The sequence below is a fragment of the Drosophila montana genome, unplaced genomic scaffold (assembly GCF_035044405.1).
Source record: "Drosophila montana isolate Dmon_TW-CO22-7 unplaced genomic scaffold, ASM3504440v1 contig_3416_1, whole genome shotgun sequence".
Classification (NCBI taxonomy): Eukaryota; Metazoa; Arthropoda; class Insecta; order Diptera; family Drosophilidae; genus Drosophila; species Drosophila montana.
The window spans coordinates 168,053-195,055 of NW_026998301.1; the positions used below are offsets into that span (position 1 = coordinate 168,053).

The following is a 27,003-nucleotide window of genomic DNA, read 5'->3' on the forward strand; positions in this document are numbered from 1 at the left end:
TGAGACGCCGGCGCTGACGCTGACTGTGTGTATGTGAGCCTGAGCCTATGCTGCTGAGATTTTTGCAGTTGTTGCTTTTTGACTCTCGTGCTGCCGCTGCTGCTGCTGCTGCTGCTGCCGCCTGCGACTACCGCTGCTGCTGCGACTTTTTGGGCTGCGTTTTTGAAATTGTTAGCATATTTTTACAGCTGGCCAAGACGCGCAGCCGCAATTCGTTGACGTGCGTTCATGCCAAGCGGTCGTCGCTTGTCGCAGCTCCCAGCTAACTACACACACGGCCATCGTGCCCCGCCAACCTATAGCCCCCGGCTACCCCCATCTCCATCACTGGCCTCGCGATCGCGCAACGAAAGTAAAAGTGACGAAAAAAGAAAAAAAAAAAACAGCCAAAAATTATCCAAAAACGAAATACGAAAAATACGACAAGGAAAACAAACTAAGATATTCTAACGGTTAAAAAAGCTAAGCGGCGCTCGAGCAGCGCTTATTACACAACTGGCGCCCCGAAAGAGAGGAAGAAAAGAAACGAAGAGTTTTTTATGTGTGCTTTTTGTGTGATAATTAAATATCCGATTTTTCGCTTTGCCTCGCTGTGAAAATGATTTAAACAAAGTGTCCACAAAGAAATTTTTAAAAATATTAATAAAAAAAATAAAACGAAAAGCAAACGACACACATTTTGGAACTTTTTATATAGGTTTTTGGAATTGTTTATGCACACACGCACAATTTATTTTTATTTTTTTTTCGATATTTTTTTTGTGTATTTTGAGTGAAAGTGAAGCAGGGCAAGCGACGCGTCGAACGTGCCCCATCAATTTGTGGGATATTTTATTTTTTATTTTTTTTTTCTGCCTTATTTAAATCATGCGCTTACAAGGCGCGCTGCGGCCGCAGCTGGTGATGCTGCTGCTGCTGGCGTTGGCAGCGACTGTCGCGCAGGCGGCCATCGACAACAAGGACAACAAGTCCTCGCCCATCATCAGCGCCGATCAGCACAATGTCATCAATTTGAGGCTGCACACGGAAAACAACAACAACAGCGGCAGCGACGCCGACGTCAGCTTTGATCTGACGCGCACGCAGCGACTGCGCGATGCGCTCAATGTTTTCGATCTGTCGCTGCTCGCGTCGCAGTGGCCACGCCTCGAAGCCACACGAATGCTGAGCGTAAACTGCACGAAGGACATGCGCAGCTATCTGCACGGCCTGACCGATTCCAAAATGTGGGCTGTGAAAAGTAAGTAGTAGAGTAGATATATAAGTTGGGTTTGATGCGATTGTAATTGGGAACAGTCGATAATAAGTTGGGGTTGATACAATGGAAAATGGGAATTATCGATAAAGTTGGGTTAGTTACAATAGCAATTGGGAACAGTCGGTAAGTTGGGCTCGATACAATGGAATCAGTTGATAAGTTGGTGTTGATACATTGGTTATTGGTTTGAATCGATGGAAATTGGGAACAGTAGATAAGTCAGATTAGGTTACGTTGGAAATTTTGAACAATCGTTGAGATGGTTTATTTACTATAGAAATTGGGAACAGTCGATAGGTTGGGCTCGATAGGATGGAAATTGGGAGCTGTCGACAAGTTGGGTTAGTTACGATAACAATTGGGAACAGTCGATAAGTTGGGTTTGCTGAAATATATCGAAGAACCAAAAATATATTAAATAATATATATATTATATGAATGTGGTTAACAGAACTCGTAACACTTGCTTTAACTTAACTCAGCTCAGAAAAAAGGAATTCTTCTTTTTAAATATATTTTAAGTTCCTACAAAAAGGCAGCTTGTCACAAGCATATTCTGAGATCATAAAATTCAGAGTCTTTCTGAAAATATATGAGAACAGCTCAGAAACAAAATGAGTATGAAGAATAAGAAAGTATTATAGAAGAAGAATAAGCTGAAATACTTAAAAGTGGAGACCCATCAAATGTATAAAATATTTATTGAACTGTTTGTTAATTTCAAGCTGATAGCTTCATAAATTGTATTTTTATATCGCAAAACCATTTAAAATGTTGTGAAAATATGCAAAAGGAAGCAACTGTGACCCTGTCAAGTATGTATATATACATATATTCTTGATCAGGATAAAAAGTTTAGTCGAATACGGAAGCCAAAAGAAGCTAGAGACTCGATTAAGCTCGGGATTTGATCATTTATTTTTCGATATCTCCCTCCACTTGCATAATATCGATAAGAATCGATATTGAAAAATGTTTGTCAAGCACATCGCGAGAATTATCAGATCTACCCACGCCAAACTTGGTCTGTAGCTTCCTATTAGGTATGCCCAGACTGAGTTTATGTCACTTCGTGGATCCAACTTCTAGAATAAGCCAGAGTTGAGGGCATCTACTAGTCGGGCAGGCTCGACTGGAGCGGAGCGCGCTCTGACTTGTTTAATCATATCTTAACGCCCTATATGGCGCATAAATACAATTTGTTGAGCATTTATTGGGCAATCCATAAAACTGGCGACCATTATCCATTATCTGAGCAATCAAGCAAAGTGCCAAATCATTTTCGATTAAGTTATATGCATATGAAATGCATCGATAGCTTTTGCATATATTCATATATTCACTTTTCGGTATACAGTTGTTTGTTGTTGTTGTTGGTTGTTGGTTGTTGCTCTTGTTGCTTTGGTTATGGAGAACTGAGCGCTGCATGTGAACGTGCCGTTTGCCGCGGCGCATTCTCAACATTTTGAGACTCGGATCTACATAGTTCGAATATGCATGCACCGCGGGCTGTCGACGCCAAGGTCGCAATTAGTTCTTGCCCGACCACAACAACTTGCAACTGCAGCAGCAGCAACAACAACCACAACAACAACAACAACAACTTGAAACAACTCAATTGTGCTTTTGGATTTTGATTTGTAGTTCGTTCAGTTTTCAGTTCGGTTCGGTTCGATTCGGTTTTGTTTTTGTTATTTTTTGGCAAATTGTTTGGTCATTATGTCAGCACCCGGTGTCAGCTTGAACAATGGCCCCTAACAGTATGGTAATTGGATATTGCCGCATAATGCAATACTGCAAATATTGTATTAAGGCTCACCGTTCACTACTGTCCAAAAAGTTAACCAACACTTAAACAAGCTGTCTAACTTGATTTCGTTACGCTCATGTTCTGTCTTGTCAAAGTTGAGTGGGCAGTTCATCTAACTGTTGACTGTACCTGATAAGATGGTTATGCCAGTGTTGCCACCTGGCAAATGCAACCTGCATCTAGTAGCATCTGGCAGCGCTGAGGCAGACAAACAATAAAACATATTCAATATGGCTTTAACCGATCAACTGAAGGTCGTGGCGTTGCCACATTTGACATTTGGTTGCACAGCAGTGTGGCTAAGCCAAATGAATTTCAACTGCCTGTCAGTTAACATGCATTTTGACAGGCAGCTGGCAAATTCGAGCAGTCGTTCGATGATGTTGCCACATCTTGCGCTGACTAGGGCCTAGAAGTCAGCTAACATGAACTTTGACAGCAACATTCAAAGCAACATTTAACATTCAAGCTTAGCTTTTTTTTTACTTTTAGCCTTTGGCAACACAGAACAACGAAGTCGGCGCGTGATAAACGCTGACAAGAGCCTGTTTAATCGCTAACATGAACTTTACCAGGCACCTGGTAAAAGTAGCACTGCTTGCAATCAGCTGCACATGCAACTCGCAGCAGCTGCAACAACAAATACAACAACAAAATTATGAATAAATGTTGTGCGACTAGTTTCTGGCTTTTGGTTGCTTTTTCCAAGTTTTTGGCTTGGTTGCGCCAGCGAGTGCGCAGCACGCCCCCTTTTTTAAACGCCCCCCACACACACACACACACACACACACACACACACACACACACAGGCGCGCACAACCTTAGCAAGTGAGTGACCAACTGACCAACTGACTGACTGAATGCGCGAGTGAATGACCAACTGTGAGTGTGTTGTCCAAGTGAGTTGCCACTCTTTCTGCCGGTTATGCAATCAATTAACACAAAAAGAGAAAAAAGAAAAATAACAAAAAAAAAAAAAAAACCGTCGAGACGAAGCGAAAACGAATGAAAGAAAACAACAACAGCAAAATTGTTGTTTCTTTTCCTTTCGGTTAGTTGCTTTCAAAGTTTCACTGCGTGTGACTAAAAATGGGTAATAAAAAATGTTTAAAATTATGATTCAAAGTTTGTCATTTTAACATTGATTCTACAATAAGATTGATTCATTTTTAAGCAATCTACCAGCTAACCGCAGCTGCATGCGCCTATTCAGCTATTCAGCTATTCATTCAACCGCATTCATTCATTCACTTTAACTGGCTTTTATTCTGATTTAAACGTTTTTTTATTGTCTGAACACATTGAAAGTGGATAGAGAGGGTATGCTTGCTTTCTGTCTAGGTATATAACAGGCAGAAGCAAGAATCTCCGATCTCATAGGGAATATATATTATTGGCGAGGATAACGAGCTGAGTCTGCGACAACAGCACGAGTTTACAAAAAGTTTTCGTTTGTTTTATCGATAAATGCTTCATAACTTTCTTAACTCCGATAAATATCGATTTTGAGATTTGGTTTTTTAAACATAACTAGAAAACTATAAAAGCTACTTGCACCAAACTTGGTTTGTGGCTTCTCGTCTACTTTTCACCTATTTCCCGCCTGAGAGGAAGCTCGACTGCTTGCAAAGGCAGCTTAGCACTGGGTGCAGGGTATCGGCTAGTCGAGCGACACTCTTGCTTGTTTTATGCTCATTACGTTTGGTTTTTGGATTTTTTATTTTGCATTTGATCACGTCAGAGTCTGAGACTTAAAAGCCGTGCACGCCAAGACCGGGCCTCGAGTGGCCAAGATCAATGGCCAATCATTATGGCCGCTTTACCCATTTGAGTCTAGCTTCAAATACCCGTACTCCACTTCGAATAGACCTTATTAACTTGGCGCTTTTATAATTGCATGTCAGCAATTAATATTGTAAGCATATCCAAAATTTAAAGACCTCAACATTTTTCTACTAATACAAAACAAAAAAGTAAAAAACAAAGTACATTTGTACTCAAAACTTAATTTGAGTACAAATCATAATCTTAAATTGAAAAATATACCAAGTCGGAGACTTTCCTTAGGGTCTTCATAACTTCTTTTTAATTAGAAATAGTTTTTTTCAGTTTTGAACATTTTTATAAATTTTTTTCAAAAGTTAAGAACTGGGTTAATGAGGGTTGAAATTGTACTGAAGGATCTGTTATAGGATGGATTAAAATCTTTTGTGTACAAAATAAAATGGGTCATATAAATTTTGGTGTGACTTTTGGAAGTAAAAAGTTCGTAAACGAAAAGTAGACTGAAAACTAAATTTTACTTTTCAGCGCGTTTTAAGCCAATAGCTTTAAAGGTTTCGGAAATATTTTCTAAAACGTTTTGCTATAGTTTATTGTTTTCAAAATAGAAGAAACAATTTTCCTTTAACTAGAAGACTATTTTTCAATATTAAAAAATAAATATTTTTGAGTGTAAGATATATTTAACTTTATGACAATTCTCTAAAATGTAACAAACAAAAATTCACTTAAAGCGATTCGGGTGTTTTTTTTTTGGTTTTCAATTTTATTCTTTATTTTTGGCAATTTTTTTAAATTAAGAAAACATGATGTGAATTTTTTATTTTTTTCATGTACATTCTGTAAAATGTGGATAAAACTGTTTTGGGGCGATTGTAAGATTTTATAGAGATAAAAATGTTTGGAGTATCATATAAATACTTTATTTTTTTTGGCGATTTTTTTTAATTATTTAAAAAGCTATTTTTAGTATCAATTCGTGTTCTGTTGAGTTAATGTAAATTTTGTATTTTTGTTTCAGTTATTAATTATTTTATTCTAAGATATGATAAACAAAGAAATTACTCGACATTTTATAACTTCAATGAAATTTTGTAACTTTGGTAAAATGTGGAGAACACTGTTTCTGGTTTTATGGCGATTTTCTAAGACTCGGCAAACAAATGGAAAATTTAATGGACACTTTTTAAGAAAATTGAGTTTTGAGCGTAGGTTCGGGTATTTGGAGAGTCGTGCATGCCTCATGTTTCTTTAGCGCGCCGGACTACGTTCTGACTAGTTGCCATTGTTGTTGCCGCTTGGCGCATTTGGTGGCAACTACGCTTCGTTGCTTTGGTTGATTGTGGAAATCGATTGGCCACCAACCCCCACACCCCCCCCCCCCCCCCTAGGCCACCCATCCGCTCAGCCCGATCGGCAGTGGCAGTCGAAAAGCTGTTTTGTTTTGGTAGCGCGCCTTGGCAGCTGGCGGCTTTGGCTTTGAAGGACAAACGTTTTAGCCATGGCTGGCTGCTTGGCTGCTTGGCTGCTTGGCTGGTTCTGGGCCGCACGGCATGTGTGTAGAAATCCTGGCAATGAAACGGAGCCAAAAGCGAAGTCCGCAAACGGAGCCGCTCTCATTTGTTGCTGTTGTTTGGCCAAGGCTTTCGTCAGCGTCGCGGCAAACAAATGTGAGCAGGCCTAAAGAGGAAATGCAAATGTTTGCTCGGGCAAGCCCAACGAATGTCGTGCGTGTGTGTGTGTGTGTGTGTGTGTGTGCTTGGACTGTTATGCAAACTTCCTGCTGGCGGCTTTCACGGTGCGTCTTGCCTGGAAACTTGCCGCGAATCGACCTCCGCTTGGCCACAATTGCAATTTGGCCAAATTAACGACTCGTTGGCTGACCTCGTCTTGCATTTCACTCGGCTGCAAAATTGGGCAAACGAAACAATAAAATTGAACAAAAATAGAAATATATATATGTATAAAAAACAAAAAAACTGAACTAATCAAAAGCCAAATTGTCGTTGGCCAACTTGGCGAGCCGGGCCGAGCTGAGCCGAGCCGTTGGCCGGTTTGCAAATTGGCGGCTCGTGCCTGGCCTGTTTTTGTCTTTGTATTTATTTATAAAGTAGTTGTTGTTGTTGGTCATTAGTTTAGACACAATAGCGGCTGGCAATTTTAGGCCAATATGCTTAGCCGACTTTGTGGCCAAGCAAGAGGCGTGGCGCGTGGCGCGGGGCGCAGCTACCAATTACAGTGTTTGTGCAAAATGAAACGTCACGCAACATAATTTCTACTGCTTTCCCATTGTTGTTGTTGTTGCTGCCAGAAAATGAAGAAGAAGCAGACAGGCACACGCACACACACACTCAGTAGTTGCACAACAAATAACAACAACAACAAAAAGCCAAGTCAGCCCAGTTTGTTGCTGTTGTTGTCTTTACACAGCCGCAACAATTGCAGATAAGCGTCGCCTGTCAGCTGCTGGTCAGACAGCCGACGCCGACGTCGAAGCCGACGTCGTCAGCGACAGCGACGCCAGCCGCTGAGCTTATGTAATTTAACTTTAATTTGATTGTTGCAATGTCTTGCAGTTTTTTTTTTGTCTTGTTGCTTTGGCGAAAACAAAATTATGGCCCAGGCAAATGTGCGTTCGCCTGCAGCGGCAGCGGCAGCGGCAGCAGAGACGGCGGCAGCAGAGACGGCGGCAGCGGCAGCAACAATAACGGTCAATATGTGTGGCAGCCACTTTCAACTTTGACCGAGTTTTTCCCCACTTGCTTCAGTTCATTTTGTCAGCTTTGCAGCCTGCCTCGCACGCACGCACACACACACACGCGCACACACACACGCACACGCACACAGAAACAAAAGACTTAGGCAACGAACTTGCTCAGCTCAGCGCGCAATTAACGCAATTTAACTGGGCACTTGATCATGAATTATGGCCTAAACGAAGAGGAGAAAAAATAAAAACAGTCTGTTGCAACTGTTGCAACGTTCATCTCGTGTTGGCTTCAAGTCAAGTCGCTATGACTTGTTAACAATTTTGTTGGGCCATCAAATGGAACGTTAAATGTTTCAATTAAACGCAAAAGTCATGCTAAATGTGTGTGACTGTGTCAGGCGCGGCTCGACTGACAGCCTGACGAGTGCCCAAAGTTTCGCCAGCTGTGCGAATGGAGGAGATCGTATGGAACTCTATATTCAGCTGGACTTTCTTTGGCTGAGCTATTATAGAAATGCCTGCCGAAGGAACTCAACTTTTGGCAGCAAGGATAGCTAAAATATGAGCCGCAGTTAGCTTCCACTAAGTACACGCCCGTGTAAAATTGAAACCCGTGGATCTCCACTTCTATTCATAAAATATGTTTCAAGTGCAACGATTAAGTAACGAAATGTTTGATACGGTTTCCTCCAATGTTAGATACAGGCTAAAGGAATTATTTTTCTTAAACCTATAAACTTATTTATTCCCCGATGAGTTCTTGTATTTATACAATTTTAGAGATATCTTGTACAGGCAATTTTTTGTAATTTCCATAATTTCCAATTACAAAATGTAACCTATTTTAACTTCAACTTTAGATTTAGGTTTTCATCATATTTTGATACAGTTTCTCTGATTAACATGGCCATGTTTTCGGGGATGTGTTAAGTGTGAACCAGTTTCTGCACGTTGCTTGGCTATTTGGGATGGATGGATGGATGGATGGATGGATTACATAAGCAGGGCTTATGAATGCCATATTTGATTACAGACACAATATTTGCACTTGACTTGCACTCTGGCACTTTTGGCAGAGACTCTGCCCAGATGACGGCACAGATTAACGACAATTTGATGTCGATGCGCCTGAAATGGAATTACGAGCTGCGAGTTATGTAAACTTGAGAGGGGAACCCATCAGCAGCAACATCAGCAGCAACATGAACATCAACGCCATCAGCATGATGTTGAATACTCGCATAATCCGTGTGCTTATGGCATACGGAATTGGCCAAGCTGAAACGTTATCGTAATCGTAATTGCCATCGTTTATCGTTTATCGTTTATTGCCGCAAATTGGGGCTCAAGTTTAATGCGACGCCTGCTCTTGGCTGGGCTTAGCTTTGACATTTTTAATCAAACGATTTCTATGTCGCGCTCGTTGCATTCCAGCGAAGGTCTCCCCACCCCTCAGTTCAATATAGGCATAAATATGCCTATATCTATGTACATAGCGACTATATAGACATAGTCGCAGCTCGATCGCCAAGTGCAAGTGCATTCTCGAGGCCTCGTTATGGCTTGGCCCCATTTTCGAATTTGACACTGAAACGCGCGGGTAAAAGTCGCTATTGAAAATCACTTCCGTTAGGTAAAAGCCGCACGTCTGGACGTGTCGAGCATTTGGAAATGCTTATGAAACTGGCCAACAACAGCAACAACAACAACAGCAACAAATAACAAACAACAACAACAATTTGCATGCCGCTCTATTTGGGGTTATTGACCATAATTGCATTGCGTTGTGGCCATTTGGCGATTGCGCATTTTGCGCTGGGCTCCCAAAATGGGTGCCACTTTTTTGTGGCGCGGGGCGCGGGGCGCGGGGGCGTGACAGCTTATATAACTGCGCAAATGGCCACAGAAATGGCAAAAAGACAATTTAAAGCGCCGATGCCAAAGGTTTTTTTTTTGTTCGCTCGCTTAAAATAATTATATTTTGCCCTAAATTGTTTTTATTGTTTTTTTTTTAAATAATTCAATGCAAATTTTCGCAGTCTTTTTGTCTATCGAATTTTATTTAATAGCAATTATGAATGCTTTTTTTTTATCTATTTTTTAATATTTTTATTTAATTTATTATTTATTTATTTTTATTTTTATTTTTTGTTCATTTTTAATTTCTTTTATACATTTTTTATGTATTCTCATAAATTTTGTATTTAGTTTTTATATTTTTGAGTTTCTTAATTTATTTATTTTATTTTATTTATTTTTTTATTATCTTTTATTTCATTTAATTAATTTGTTATTAACTTTTATTACATTTTTTATATTGATTTATTTTAAAATTTATTTTGTTCGAGTACTCGCAAAAATATTTATGAATTTTAAAAGCTTTTGCGCTTTTTTGATCTTAGAGTGGCCGCATACCAATTTTGGTTAGTATAGCCTTTACAGATCCCGAGTTCAACGAGGTTACGTAGAGGGAAAGGTAGAAAAAGACGTATTTTGAATATTTAAACAAGATTTTTCATAATATGCAAATTGCAGCTTAACATTTTTGTTGGGTTTCCTTTAAAACTTGCTAAACAAAATATTCTTTAAAGAATCAATAAGATGACAGAAATTTGGAATACAAATTAAAAACAAAAATTGTATTTGCCAGTTGAAAATTCTGATATATATATATGTATATACATAGATTAATTTATAAATCTCGCATCGTCAATTTCCAATTCTAAAGGCATTCGATTTATTCATTGATTATTGATGCACTATCCCTAATGACAGAAGTTTGCTAATGAGCGGCTCGGCAAATGGCACAGAAAAACAGATACAATTAATACATATTCACGTATTACATAATATATCCATGCATACATAGCATATATATATCGGGCCATTATTAGCTGTAATTGATTTACAATTGAAGTAAATTGTCGAAAACAAAATTTGTGCATTTTCATGATGACTGTTTGGCATTTGGCAGTTGGCAGTTGGCAGAAGTTTTGTTCACGTTTACAAGTTCATCAAGATTTGTAATTATTTTACGAAATTCCATTGCAAATGACTGAGGCAACGAACGCGATTAGCAGTGTTAATAGTGTTATTAATGGCACTGAGCGGCAAATGCAAATGCAGCCCTGAGCAAGCAGAGACTGCGTTTGATAAATCTTTGACATGCGCTCACGTATATATATATATATATATACATATATCCGATCCAATCTGGCACGCACATTACGCAAAACATAACAAAAAACTGACCATTGCCACGTGTTTGAGCTGAAGACAGAAACGCATTTGGTATGTGGTCGGGGGTGTGGGGATGGAAGGGGGGGACAGTGCAGACCCTGGTCAGGTGAAATACCAGTTAGTCATCAGTCAAGAGTTGGCCAAGCCACAAAACGGGTCGCCAATGGCAATGGCTGAAGCAGCTGCCGTAGCTGAAGATGCAGCTGACCTTGTGCTGAATCTCCGTCAGATATAAGAGCCGAAAACGTAAATGAAACGAAATTATAAAGAGAAATACAAAAAAAACAATCCAAAGACACGTAAACATGTGCTCTCCCTTTCTCTCGCTCGCGCTCGCGCTCTCTCTCTCTCTCTCTCTCTCTCTCTCTCTATCGCTCTTTGTTGCCCGCGAATTGGAGCACAAATTGCTGTCAATGTTCGCGGCGAAAGCGCCAGCGGCAACAGTTGCTCATAATGAAGCTGTGAATACTCATGTTGATGCTGTTGATGTTATACCCTGTACCCATTGAGAGTGACCCAAAAGGGTATAAACGTGTTGTGCAGAGGCGACCCAGACATCTGAACGCGTTGATCCCTGACACAACAGAAGCTACAGACTGGAAATATTCCTAAAGCATGCGCAGACCGAATTTGTCGTTTTGCTTTCGATAACCGCTATCGATAAATATCGATTTTGAGACATGGTTTTTTTTTGGCATAGCTCGAGAAATATAGCGGCTAAATGCACCAGACTTGGCATGTAGACTCTCGTATAGTATGCCTAGATCTGGAATAAATCACTTTTTGGACAACTCCGCTCATTCCCGCCCGAATTTGAAAAGCACCCCTCTTTAAAGTTCGAGCCTTGCGCCTTGGTATACACACTCTTTTTTATATATTCTTTCTGCAAATTTCATAAAGTTCGGTCTATAAACATCTGAGTTACTTGAGAATGCATGAGACCTATTTGGTGAGATTTAAGCAACTGGAATATTCGACGCTGGGTAACTCGTAGTCGCGCACGCCCGACTAAAACACTTTTGCGTAGCTCTTATTGCTGCTGCTGCTGGTATTGACAGCGTCTGTCAATTGTCTAATCTTTGGCAATGCCACTTGTGGGCGACAAAGCAACGGCAACAGCAGCAACATATTGCACTTGAACCCCAACAGCAACAACTCCCACAACAACAACAACAACAACTGAGACCAGCATTGACATTGAAACTCTGGCAAAAACATTGCGGAGCACGCATTGCGATGTCTCCGTTCCAAGACCTGAATAACAATTGTTGCTCGTGCGTTGCAAGGCAGCACCGCAACACCGCAGCAACTGTTGCTGTTGAAACTAGGAAGTGAACATTGCTGCAGATTTGGGTTGCAGTCAGGCGAACAGAGGCTGGCATATCAAGGCTTTGACGATCTGCGCTTGCCAAGCGTTAAATTGCGTGCTTTGCCTTTGATGTGACGCAATTAGGCGAACATCGCGAACAGCAACAGCAACAACAACAGCAACAACAACAATTGCCACTCATAACTCTGAATTGCGCTCGAGATGTGCTTGGCGAGATATTTCAAAATACCTCAACTGTTAAGCTCGAATCATAAAACTGATTAGCTCTTGGCACGTAATGCAAAAGATCTGAACACTCGCCGGCGGCATTCTAAAACGAATGGGAGCAGTTTTTTATTTTTATTGAACGTCTGAATATTAGGCTTAAACAGTTTTTGATTATAAACAATTTTTCTTAATTACATAAATTAAACGTACAATTTAAGGGAGTGGACGGGATAGCTTCTAATGAAGCTAACTCTGCTGATAAGTCGCTGATTTTTAAAAACTCAGACTTTGAACCAGCGAACTTCGGCTTGTTGGTCCGACGCTCAGACATGTAATCTTTAATATTTAAGGAAGCAAAGCAAAACTTAAGATTGAGATTTCTGGGCATTAGTTACACAATAGAGAACTGCATAAAAATAAAAAAACTTAAGAAATGTACTTTAAACAAGTACAAGGTGCTCTAGTCGAGAGTGCCCGACTAGCTGATACCCTAAATCTTCTTGGTGGCGGTAGCCAAAACTATATACTTGATTTGTATATGTTTACTATTCTGGAAGCTACATATCAAATTTGGTGACTCTCGCTCTTAAAAACTAAGAGATTTGCTCAAAAAACAGCATTGCAACATATCGATTTGTATCGCAAGCTATCGATTATTTCAAACACGCTCGTACTACGCGGGCACTAGGAGGACCTACAGCTAAAATTTCAAGTCTCTAGCTCTTAAAGGACCTGAGATCCTTGCGTTCATACATATTGACGGACAGACAGACGGACAGACAGACGGACATGGCCAGATCGACTCGGCTATTGATGCTGATCAAGAATATATACTTAATGGGGTCAAAGATGCTTCCTTCTGGCTGTTGCATACATTTGCACAAATACATTTTACACTTCTTTGCACCTTTTCAATGGGTTCAGGGTATAAAAACTAAAATGTTTGGACTTTGGTATTGAAGCAACTGGAAAGCGTTTTATTCGTCGAAAAAAGTGTTTTAACCCGCAAATAAATGTACAACACACGCCTTTAATGTTGACAGATTCCCCCTCACCCAAACTTTTTCCAGCTGTCAGTTTATTGACTCCCAAGTTCTAATGACAAAGTTGAACTTGGGATAATAATTTGCGATCGTGCCAGTGCGTGTTCGTGGATAGTTTAGCCCTAATCGCAGTCAAAGTGCGCTCACTGTGACAAGCAGCTGCTGGCAGTAAATTAACTGGGCCAGCAAAAAATATGCGACACTTTTTATACCCTGTACCCATTAAAAATGGGTAAACAGGGTATAATGTATTTGTGCAAATGTATGTAACAGGCAGAAGGAAGCATCTCCAACCCCATAAAGTGTATATATTCTTGATCAGCATCAATAGCCGAGCCGATATAGCCATGTCCGTCCGTACGTCTGTCCGTCCGTCCGTCCGTCTGTCCGTCTGTCCGTATGTATGAACGCAAGGATCTCAGAACCTATAAGAGCTAGAAACTTGAAATTTTAGATGTAGGTCCTCCTAGTCCCCGCGCAGATCGAGTTTGTTTCCGATATTCGATAACTTGCCCCGTTTCCAATTAATCGATATCGAAATTCTGTTTTTTGAGCAATTTCGGCAAATAATAAGAGCTAGAGTCACCAAACTTGACATGTAGCTTCTAGAGTATAGTATTTTTCATTTTATACCTATCGCCTATCAGAAGAAGTGGGTTCAGGGTATCCTCTAGTTGGGAGAACCCGACTAGAACCTCTTAACTTGTTTCTCTTTTTCTGGCGGGCTTACAAACTGCGTGTGCACCTTGAAAACTAGTCAAATAAGCGAGATAAAATTCTAAAAGAATGTAAACGCAAAGTCGCGTTCAATAATGCGTCGAGAATCGGAAAGATTACAAAATTGTTTAGATAGGTGTATACCCCGTGGCATGTTAGGGGTATGTGGGACTTAGAACATTGAAGATATCAGCTGCTAAGGAGATATTAGAAAAGCATTAGCGGATCTTTTCTACTTATAATAGATGGTTCTTCAAAACGACCTTTACTTTTAAAAAAAATAATAAAGTTTTAAGCATATAGTATTTGAAAAGACACAATCTTAACTTATCAAACAGCTCGATGAAGTTAATCCACTTTTGGGCTTATTATAATGCGATCCCAATGTAGCGATTAATTAGAGTGCACTTGAGATCTCTCTAAGAACAGAGAAAGGTGTTAAATTTTTTATTATTTTCTACACATACAGTTATAGAGAATACGAATCGAAAAGTATCTGATCTGACATATCTAAGCTATATAGAGCTATCGGTGATCTTAGCTAACAAATCGATTGTAAAGATCTTAACTAATAAATCACTTGGAACGCATCTGCGCCCACAAATCATAATCATCATCATCGTCATCATCATCATCATGACGCGCAGCTGTGTCTATAAGAAATGTGGAGTGTTTGTTAAAGATCGATCATCAGCAGAAGCTGCGCTTTTCGCACACAGCGTAAATTGTTTGCAAATCTGTTTCAAGATCGTAAACTGTCAACGAAATAACAACATCGAAACTCAAATAAAAATAAAATGGGTATTCTTAATTACAAATTAAAAAAAAAGAAAAAAGAATATAGAAAGATCTCGAAAATAAAATAATTATAAATATTATTAGAAAATAAAAGAAGGATTTAGAAAATATAATATTGAAAAATAATATGCAAAGATTTCGTAAATTTAATATTTAGAAATATTAAAAAAATATGTATATATAGAAGATCTCGAATATAAAATATTTAGAAACTTTATTTAAAAAGAATATAGAAAGATTTCCAAAATATAATATTTCCAATTTTTATATAGGCTTTATTTTACAATTTACAATTATTACAAACTTTTCTTAAGATAGAAAGATTTCGAAAGAGAATATCAATATTATATAAACATGTTCCTCCTTCTCTATAAAATCTGTTGAAAGACTTCAGATTTGTGCTTTATTTGAATTTGGATCTTTAAAGAACTTTCTCTACCCGGTGATTTTCCATTCAAGAAGTTTTTACCATATATTCGAGAAATAGCTTGAATTTATATTTAAATAGGTTCCCCAAAAAAAATCTGCTTATTAAAAGAACTTTTTACACACCTCTGTTGACATTTTCGTCGAGGTGCGTTTGGTTATTATTTGGAATCCACGGGAAGTTTGTCGAGATCTGTGGGTTCTTGAGAAAGACAGAGATTTGTCAACGTTGGGTACCTGTTTGGAATTTGAAGGAATTTGTTGATTCTACTGATTACGACGGCAACGAGAGGCAAAACAAACAGAATTTTGGGCACGGCCAGAAGTGTCATGATGTCGTCTTGGGGGCGGGACGCCCGGCCAAAGGGCCGGAGCACACGTAAAGCACATTAAACAAACTGAAGACTCAACTGTGACATGTAAACTATTTTTGGGCTGACCAAAAACAGCAACAGCAAACTTCATAAGCTGCTGGAAAAACGATTTAAATAACGATAATATATAAACAAAAAATAATATTAATAATCATTTTTTAATGGGTTTCCGAATGGTTCTGACGCACGTTTCTTGTTGCTTTAATTGCGTGCTTTAAATTTGAAACGCGTTGCAAACAATAAAAAATACACGCAAATAAAACGTTTGTTCTTGAGCTCTGTAACAATTGAAACTACGTCGGGTATATTGGTGCAACAGGCAGCTGGAATACATATACTCCAGCTATATAGCTATGTTCTATGTCCAGCTATACGCCTGTCCGTTTGTCCGTCTGTCTTGCTGTGAACACACATGAAACTGGGCAATTGCAATAGCTGGAGACTTGTGTTTGGGCCCCTTTCCACAGACTACTTGAAGTTGGAAGACTATACGCTGGTATCTACTTCTGTTTTCGTGTTATCGATAAATATCGATTTTGAGATATGGTTTTTTTTTTGCTTAACTCGAGGAATATAGCAGCTAAGTGCACCAGACTTGGCATGTCGGCTTTCGTATAGTATGCCTAGATCTGGAATATATCACTTTCTGGACAATTCCGCTCATTCCCGCCCGAATTTGAAAAACACCCCTCTTTAAAGTTCGAGCCTTGCGCTTTGGTATACACACTCTTTTTTATATCTTCTTTAAGGCCTGCAAATTTCATAAAGTTCCCACTATAAACACCTGAGTTACTTGAGAATACATGAGCTCTATTTAGTGAGATTTAATCAGCTGGAATGTTCGACGCTGGGTAACTTCTAGTCGAGCACGCCCGACTCGCGCACCCTTACATATTTACTTTTGGCATTTTTGTTGTAATATTTTTTATTTTTTTGCAAACCTTTCGCAATGGGCCGCGCAGCTCTATAATAATATTAAGTGCCAGACGACACTACAACTATTTGTTGTTGTCTCATTGTTGTTGTTGTTGTTGTTGTTGTTGTTTCTTTTTATTGTTGAACTGTTGTTTCGTGTGTTAAGCACATTATTTATGATTATTTTTGTGCAGCGTTTCATCAATCAAACACAACATTTCAACAGTTTTTTTTTTATATATTTTTTATTTATTTTTCTGTCGCTGTCATTTGATGGCGCCCACCGCGGGGCGTGCCTGTGCCCTGTCCGCCTCTCCGCCGCAAACTTGTTGAAATAGTTGTCATTGTTGTTGTTGTTGTTGTTGTTGTTGTTGTTGTGCTGTAATCGGTTTTAGTGTTAACACCTCTGTTGCGCAGGCGCCCCATTTCAGATAAACCCCAATGCGATAATATTTTTTGATTTTTGCCCAACCTCCACAGCCTGCCTCCAAGAGCCGTCCCTCCTCCCCCCTCTCCCTCTCTCTCTCTCTCTCTCTCTCTCTGTCTCTCGGTCAGTCAAGCCCGCTCTTGACAATTCGCTGATTGTTTTCAATTGGCGATTTCATTGACACTCAAGTGACAATGAAAAAATAGCCAAAAACAAAAAAAGCGAGAGAAATAAAAGAAATACCCACTAATCGAGCACAACAAGTGGCATTTTTAAGGCAACAAAACTCTGGCCATAAAAGCCAAAACCCGAGCCTCAAACTAGCCAAAAAAAAAATGAAAAAAAAAACAGCATATAAATCTTAGCGTAGCTTCCTATAGACAATATTGATTCTCAGCTAGACGACAATTATTTAACTACACAGTAAACACAAGTATTTAACGCATTCTTCACAGCGTGCAGGGTATGCTGCACATTTCTGCTGCGTATGTAACAAGTGCTATGCGAACTCAGCTCGAGCTGAGACTGTTTTGCTATAGCTTAAGCATATATCAAGGCCAGCCTGATATTTTTTTAAATAATATAGTTATAGAGGAATTGAACAGTAGTTGGGTATACAAAATAAGATAAAAAATATATAAACATATATATTATATTATTTACTGATATGTTTATATATCTATATGTATATACATTTTTAAGATATATATACATATACAAATACAGATCAAGAAGTCGAGCATTACATATATATATATAGTATCTGCTATCTGTATATATAGCCTCTGCTTTGCGAGGAAGAGTGTCTACTTTTCGACATGCCGAATAAAAGCAACTTTTTTTTTTTGGCCTAAAACAAATCAGCTAATAATTATTAAACAGAAGTATGACAGACGAAGTATCTATAAACAAAGCACGTTATTTTTAGTGGACAAACTTATTAAAATCATAAATACTCGATTCGCATATGCTGCGAATTGCGATTGTCTCTGGGATTGGAAAAACCAATTAGTAGGTGATGCTTAGCTAGAGAAGCTCTCACAGTATTATCTAAAGCAGAGCTTTTACCCGAATCGCTGCAGCTGGCAGCTTTATCATATAGGGTATACACAATTGTAAGATTAACTTGTAAAACGTTTTAAATATTCATGTTTATATGTGTATCTTGGTAGAATTACAAACAATCATACTACATATAGCAACTATATAGCTTAGTAAATGAATTGTTCTGGGATTTGAACCAGCGTACTTCTTGTTCAATTGCCCAAAGGTTCATCAAACGAGGACTCTTAAACTTATTACACCAATGTAGTTTCAAAAAATAACAAGTTATTCAGTTCAAATTGAAACTTAATGCATGCGTACAATCTTATATTATTATGTTTTTTATTATCATATATTATTATATTTGAAAGAAAACAGCTCGAATCTTAAGTTAACAAAGCTATTCTTCATTCTTTGCCCCTCCACGGCGTCTCGCTACGAACCATGCCCAACTACCTATTAGATATTCAATATGATCGTATGTATAAACGAACTACTAGACATTGTGGATATTTCTGCTTCAGACTTGGAATGAGCTCCATATCTCTTAACTTAGCTCCTATAAAATCCAAATTTATAATAATTTTATGTAACCCAAAACAGTTTGAAGGTTGAAAAACCGTTTCTTAAGTCGATCTTTTCGATCTTTCAGATTCGGTTTTAATAGATCGGTCAACAACTTTCAATTAAGCTAGCTCATGTTTATTGCTGATCTTAAGATTATGCCCCTCCCACCGTCCAACGCCCCTCAATGCAAGCCTCATTGACCGTGTCATTTTTTTTTTCTCGGATCTCGTTTTGTGGAGCAGAGACCTTGCGGCCAGACAAGAATTGATATGGGTACAACGGCGAGTACAAGCGAGACTTTGAGTACAAAGTACATGATAAAAAAAAATGTGTTTTGTCGAGCTGGGGTTAAACGGTAGTCATCGAGTCAGCGAGAGCGAGAGAGAAGACGCTGGTCCAAACGCTACCTGGTTTGGACTTTTTCCGGCTGCTGTTGCTCAGCTCCGGGCTTTTGTCATGTACATCGCGACGTTTACCTTGATGGGAGCCGTGTCTGTGTCTCTTTGGATCTGTCTTGCGGGTCTCTGTTTCATCAGTTGATTACTTTTGTCGGACGCTTTTGTTGAAGACACACGTTAAACGCTTGAATGACACGTTCAATTGAACATGAGACATCAAAAAAAAGAAAAACCAACTGAGAGCTAAATACAAATGAAATCCGACTAGTTAGAGGTCCCACAGATCTACGAAGACCTCAGCTGTTACCGAAAAAATGCGAAAGAAATAAAAAGAAAAAAACCAACCAGAGTTGGCCTAACAATTACATAAAAGCCAAAACAACAATGTCCCAAAGAGCCAACAGAAATCAAATGACCTCAATCGCAAATTAAATTGAAAAGAGAGAAAACAACAACAACAACAACAAAAACACGTTTAAAGTTTAAACATTACAAAAATGTGACAGAGGGCGAGGTGGGAAGCTGCGGACAGCGGGCGAAAGACAAGGGCTGGGAGCGTGTGGGAAATAGGTAACTCAGCAAGTCGAGAGTGCCCAGCTGGCAGATACCCTATACAGAAAAATATAAATCCGAATTATTGATATGCACGAAACTTGGCCTTTATATGCTACAAGGAAACCCACACACCGATAGTCTCTAAGATATGATTGAAATATGTATCGATATCGATATTTATCGATTTGGGGCGAACAAGCGTTGCCATCTAAATAGCTTGCGGTGCGTAGAGTATGCGAGCAGCAGCCAACCAAATTGTTTGTCTCCAGCTATTATCGATATTTATCGATACCTAACGATATTTATCGATTCTAATCAAATCCGTCCAGCTATCGACATTACTGAGCTACGTGCCGTATGTGCAAGATTGCAGTCTCTAGATCTTAAAATCGATTGCATGCTCGTGCATAGTTTAATATCGATATTTATCGATTTTAAAAGCACATGCCTATAGAAATCGCCGTGAGCGAATTAACGTAACAAATTTGTTGTACTTTTACTTGAGAAACTAGTATACACTTAAAATAAACATTTGATATATCGATAAATATCGATTTCGATAAAACACCAAGTAGGTCAACAAAAATCTTTAAAACTAGTAGTAAATCTCTGCGTCTGACTGCTTTCGAATGATGTACCTATCGAAATGGGTGATCGATATATATCGATTTTCAAGGATCGACTTAGACTTGAACAGATAAACGGTCTTGGGAATATTGACTAAGTTCCTGATCAAAGATATATACTGATTATGTTTACCTCTGCCTGTTGCTTGAGTGAGCACAACTTCAGCATACCCTACTTACGCAATTTTATTGGGTATTTAGAGTATCATTTAAATGGGTCACACTTTTGGCACACACATTTTGGCGGGCCGAGAATTGCCCAAATTAATTTATAATATTGGTTAATCAATTAACAGTGCGCTAAACGCTTAGCCAGGTGAGGAAAATCAGCTCCCAATTTTCACCCCACATCCCACCCCACCTTCCGCGGCCAAGTCTCCCCACATCACAACCCCCCCCCCCCCTTCGCCCCTCCTCTTGGCAAAACGCAATGCAGCTGCCCCGTGCGGATCAAGTTAAAACCTGCTCACGGTCATGGCCTAATGCAGCAACAAGCAGACTACTTCCCCTTTGCACAGCACCCCACATCCCCCCATCCCCCCCCTTACCAACCTAACACCAGTGCCCCCTCAGCACCGCTCGCGCTGCCTTTAATGAAAAAAAAAAACACGCGTAAATCTGCGTCTTGGTCAAGGCGAGCGCCAAAGGTGTTGCGTTCGTTTGCAGCCAGAAGGAAGCCAGCGCCACGCACGGCCCAACAGCTGGCATTAAAATTGTCAACCGAAATGCCAAAATGTCTGCAACAACAACGAACAAAAACAACAACCAACAATCAACAACAACTTTGCAAACGACAACAAATTGTTGCGCAGTCGCAGCTTCAGCTTCAGTTGCTGTTGTCTTAATACCCTGTGCCCATTGCAAATGCATGGAAAAAGGGTATTTCAATGTTGTCCCAATGTTTGCTACAGCCAACAGCAGGCATCTTCAAAACCCATATCTTATATATTTATATATATATATTCTTGATCAGTTAACTCCAGAGCGGGAGAGTTGAATGTTAGAAGGCAAAGCCTCCTTTAGCCCGCATAGATCAAGTTAAGTTCATTGCGTTGCCGCGAAATCGATAAATATCGATAATCAGCTGAAGGTTTTTGCTCATATCTCGTCACTCACAAGAGCTTAAGTCACAAAAGTTAATATTAAGGCTATCAAGTTGTGTGCGCTAATCAAGCATATTTTATCTTTTCCCCATGCCCCCAAAATTGAAAGAAAGCCGCATTTGTATAGGTATTTTCTTGGACCTAGATATATACACACATTTGGATGTTATATTTGTGCTCAGAAAATCTTAAATGTATTGGACAATAAATGGCTTAGTTATTTAGGAAGGTATTTCCCTTAATGTGGGACGTAAACTGAAGAAGAGGATCAGCTTGAGGCTGAGCGCTTGTCGCTGCTGATTGCAGGGTATCTGCTAGTCGGGCACTGCCGACTAATGCAACACCTACTTGTTTTGTTTTTGATGCTGTGAGCTTTCAGTTACGAATGCAGCAAACTGGTTGCGAACTGCCCAACTGGCAACTGGTTACAAGACAACTAACAACATACAACAACCTACAACAACAACAACAACAACCTACAACAACAAACGCATAGTGCAAATATACGTATTATGAACAACACAGGAGAAGATCACATGGCAAAGCTGAGCTGAGACATAAATTCACAGAGGTGCCACAGTGGGCAACATGTTGCAAGCAGGCAAACGGTAGGGCAAGGGGTGGGGCAGGTGTGGCGGGGAGGGAAGCGGGGCCAGCAAGCAACATTATATAATAAACAACAGCAGAGCTGAAGCAGCTGCAACTTTTTTATGCGCCACCAAAACGCGAAGACAAAACGCAAACAAATCAAAGACTGGCACGCAGACACCCTGTAAAAGGCTCTAAATGCCAGTAAGCAGAGAAAACGCAAATTACAGGGCATAACAATAAATTAAATAAACTAATTTTCGAGAGCCTATTTATCAAGTTTCTTAAGCTCAGCTCCTTTGAATGTTTGAGAGCTACAGAAAAATGTGCGGCTGCATATCGATATTTATCGATTTTAGAGCCATTTTATCGATAATAGGCTGAGAGCTTTGTGCCCAATATAACCTACCCTGTGTGCAGGGTATAAGAGCGGCAGTGGAGAGAGGAAGAAGTTGGAAGAAAAGGAGAAGTTGTAATTCGCAGAGATAAGTGTTCGATTTGGGGTCTTGGCTACTGTGAGCGCACATTAAATAATGCCCTTCTCTTTAAACATTTTCTTTATTTTATTTTATTTTATTTTATTTTATTTCATTTGCATTTTTCTTTTTTTTTTTGTATCTTTTTCGCAGTGGACGATGCTTCCGGCCATTATACATCCGGTTTCTTCTATGGCAACAATTATTGGATGGGTTCGTTGGCCCTTTGCGATGCCATTTACGATGGCTCGAGCACCATCGACAGCAGCAGCAGCAGCCCCAACAGCACCGCCAGCAAGGACAACAGCACAGCGAACAATGGGAATGCCAATGCCAACGGGAACGCGAATGGGAATGGGAATGGGAATGGGAATCGGAACAATGGACTGCCCTTTGCCGAGGCATATGCCGAGGCCTACAGCAGCGTCTACAATGCGCCGCCTCCGTTTCTGCCCGGCTTCTATGTGCTCAAGCTGCAGCTAAATGAGACGATGCCAACACAGGTGGTAAGTTGAATGTAATCCCTGACACAAGAAAGCAATTGAAATGCTAGTGAGTCATGAGAGAGAAGTGTATTATAGAAAAACGAGAAGTTAAAGTTCGTTCGAGCACTTCTTTTGGTTCATTGCCCAAATGAAAATGAACTAACTTCTCTTGCGGAGCATGCTTCTATTGCATGATGAAGCGAGAAGCGAGGATAAGTGAAAGTAATAAGAGCAGCGAGAAGCTCAGACTTCTAATTTTGTCGTAAGCTTAACAGTTGAAGCAGTCAATCAGCGGAAATCGCACAGCTTTGCCTATCGCAATAAAATATGATATGATTGCTTCTCACTTTAAGCTTATTTCCTTCGTTCATATTATCTATTAAAGCTAACAAAACGTTTAGAAGTTGGCTCCAATTGGCCTGAATGATCTGAGAGTGCGATAATTTGTAAACATAAATTGAAGTATTGCTTTGTAAATTCTGTAGTGGCGCTTCATGCTTCTGTTTGCTGCTCACGGCTAAAAATAATTTCAAAGAATTAATGTCAAAGTCAATAATGAATTGGGTATACACAAACTACTCTAGCGAGGCATGCTTTTTTTGGATTACGAAGCGAGAAGCGAGGTTAAGTTAAGGTATTGAGAGCAGCAAGAAGCGCATGCTTCTTATTTTGTCGTATATTTTACAAACGAAGATGTATCCAAGTAACTCAGAGCTTTGCTTATCACATTAAACAATGATAACTTCTCACTTCTTCGCTTCTCCCTGCTTCGCTTTAGCTGCTCAAGCATCTTTTTTTAATGATGTTCTTTATTTTTTGTAGCTGCGCACCATTTACATGGGCATGTGCCTGCCCTCCACCTGCAGCATTGCGGACGTGCATCGGATGAGCGGCTATGCGCGGCTGGAGCTGCCCAGCCGAGAGCTGCGCGTGCTGGACATACGCGTGCCCACGGACAAGGAGTTCAACATATGGTCGGACAAGACCTTCTGCCTGCTGATGTAAGTACCAAAAGCGACTGCGAGAAAGAAAGAAAGACGACCCAAAAAAAAAAAAAAACAAAATAGAAAAAGAAAAAGAAGAAAAAAACTCACTTTCAAAACTGAGCGTGAGGCTAGGCGCTAATGGCCAGCGTAAACAGTGTGTGCCCCTCCAGGCCGCGGGCGTGGCTGTACCCGTGGCTGTGCCCGTGGCTGTGGCTGTGGCTATGGCTGTGGCCATTAGCATGGGAAGTCGTGTGAAATGGCCGAAAATAATTGAAAAGCGAAACTGTCGACAGGGGGAACGGGACCACGCCCCGCATTTGTTTGGCCAACCTATTAACAGTCCTCCCTCCCCCCTCTAGCGTGGTATCCGGCATTGTGCTCGGCCTGATCTGCTGCGGCACGCTCTACGAGATCTACTTGACGCGCCAGCTGCAGGAGGCGCTGCGCCTGCAGGACAAGGAGATGATGAACAACAGCGAGACGAGCTCCGGCATTGGCTGCGCCTCCTCCGACTACAGCGACACGATGACCGGCCACGAGGACCCATTGAAGCAATCAATCAATCAATCCGACTCGCTGAAGCAGCTCGACCAGCTGGTGCTGCATCTGCCGCCCGCCGGCGACAATGACAGCGGCAATGGACACCATCACGAGCACGAGCACGAGCACGAGCACGAGCATGAGCATGAGCTCGAGCATCACGATCACGAGCGCATGACCGTGCACCATCATCATCGTCATCAGGGAGGCAGCAGCGGCAGCAGCAGAAGCGGCAGCGCAGTCGTTGGCATCGGCAGCGGCAGCGGCAGCAGCAGAAGCGGCAGCAACAGCAACAACAACAACAACAACAACAATAGCAACTCGGATGAGCACCTGGAGGGTCACCTGCACGAGCCAGAAAAGCTAAGCATCTACTCGGAACTGTTGCTCTCCTTCTCGGCCATCACGAACTTCAATGCGATTTGCGATCGGAACGTGGGCGCCGACACAATACCCTGCATCCACGGATTGCGGGCCTTCAGCATGGCCTGGGTCATACTGGGACACACGTGCATTGTTGTCTTCAAGTATTCGGACAACATGGAGATGCGCAAAGAGGTCGAGCAGAACTTCTTCTTTCAGGCGATCACGAACGGACCGTTCAGCGTGGACACGTTCTTCTTCATCAGCGGTTTCCTCATCTCCTACCTGTACTTCCGGACCAATGCCAAGGGCAAGCTGAACAAGCTGACCAAGGGCACTAACGAGTTTACCGCCGGCACTGCCCACTTTTTTGGCCTGGTCGCTTATCGCTTTATGCGTCTAACCGCCCCCTATCTGTTTGTGCTGGGCGTCGTCCAGGTGACAATGCGCTACCTGGCCGCCTACTCCATATTCGATCCGCCGACCATGGATCACATAACCTGCCCGGACTATTGGTGGCGCAACATACTCTACATCAATACGCTGTTTCCCGTTGATGAGATGGTGAGTGCCAGCCACTTGGTGTCCGATTAGACTAGCCTAATCCAAATCCCTCTCTCTCTCTCTCTCCCCCTCTCTCTGCCACTCACTCTCAATCTCTAGTGCATGTTGTGGAGCTGGTATCTGGCGAACGACACGCAGTTCTATATGATCGGCGCCATTATCCTGATCGTGGGCGTGAATCATTTTAAGCTGTCGGCAATCACCACGCTGGTCTTTCTGGTGCTATCCTGGATAACGACAGCCGTGATTGCCTTTACGAACAACCATCGTCCGAATACCGATGATCCCTTGGCGCTGTTCGACAAGATCTACGACAAGCCCTGGACCAGGCTGGGACCGTATTTAATTGGCATGGCCGTCGGCTGGATATTGTTCCGGACCAATTGCAAGATCCGTTTGCCCAGGCTGACGGTGGCCACCGCCTGGACGCTGGCCATGTTGAATCTGTTCGTGCTCGTCTTCGGCCTGTACCGAACGGATCTCTCGCAGTTCACGGCGGCCGCCTACAGCTCGCTGAGCCATTCGGCGTGGGCGCTGTCCCTGGCCTGGATCACCATCGCCTGCTCGACGGGCTATGGCGGCTATATCAATTCGCTGCTCTCGGCGCCCTGCCTCTATCCCTTCTCGCGCGTCACCTACTGCGCCTATCTGGTGCATCCCATTGTCATACGCTCCATGGCGCTCAACTCGGATGCGCCGTTGCATTTGGGCGGCGATTTGATGGTAAGTCCTCCCCCCTCTCACTCTCTCTTTTTGACTTTCTCTATATGTGTCTCTCTCTCTCTCTCTCTCTCTCTCTCTCTCTCTCTGGTGTCTTTACAGGTCGTCATGTTCTTTGGTCTGACGGTCGCCTCCTATTTCCTGTCCTTTGTCGTCTCGATGTCCTTCGAGGCGCCCGTCGTCACAATGCTGAAAATCTTGTCACCTAGTCGAAAAAAGCGTCTCGCCTAAGCCGGCGTCCTCCCCCCACACTATTTATGCGCTACTATAAACGAATACATATACTACTTTATAATACCATACAGAGAACACTTCTCCACACACACACACACACACACACACACACACAGACACATCTATCTATTCGAATGTTGTCTCTGTTTCCCCTCTGATTTAGCACATTCTCATTCGTCTCAAGCAAGCAAATGTCCACATATTTATAGCATCGATCGTTCATTAATATCATTCCTCAACTATTTCAATTTATTCTTTAAACCTCTGTTTGCTCTCTCTGCCACTCTTTCTTTCTTTATCTCCCTAACATTCCACAGATTTGTATCTATATATATTTTTTTTTGTTTCGTAATGTGTACATTTTAGTCGTCTAATTTATTCCAAAGGTTTGGAAATCTTGTGCGTGTCGAAAAATAATAATAGTACTTAATAGTAATAATTATATACATAATATATATGAAAAACATAAAACAAAAACGAAAACAAATCCACACACACACACACACACACAACTTTAGTACCTAATTTTACAAGTTCTTGTTGTATATATATATACTATATAATATGTAAAAACCTTTAAATAAAACTGCTACCAAATAAAAAATATATAAAAAACGGATAACTTCAATTTAAATTCGATTCTTATCGAATTAACTGCACGATAGCTGGTCACATTACTCAACGAAACAAATGCCCAATCAGGGCTGGCGAAAATTT

At 40.8% G+C, this 27,003-nt stretch overlaps 1 protein-coding gene across 1 annotated transcript; it reads left to right on the forward strand.

Moving 5' to 3' along the window:
- The first annotated feature begins 207 nt into the window (after positions 1-207).
- On the forward strand, positions 208-26,811 carry LOC135434594 (uncharacterized). The gene is made up of 6 exons (XM_064691201.1): positions 208-1,240; positions 22,548-22,900; positions 23,702-23,880; positions 24,225-25,332; positions 25,432-26,055; positions 26,155-26,811. Exons 1-6 carry the CDS (start codon positions 868-870, stop codon positions 26,281-26,283), a joined length of 2,766 nt encoding a protein of 921 aa, XP_064547271.1. The 5' UTR covers positions 208-867; the 3' UTR covers positions 26,284-26,811.
- Positions 26,812-27,003: the final 192 nt, after the last annotated feature.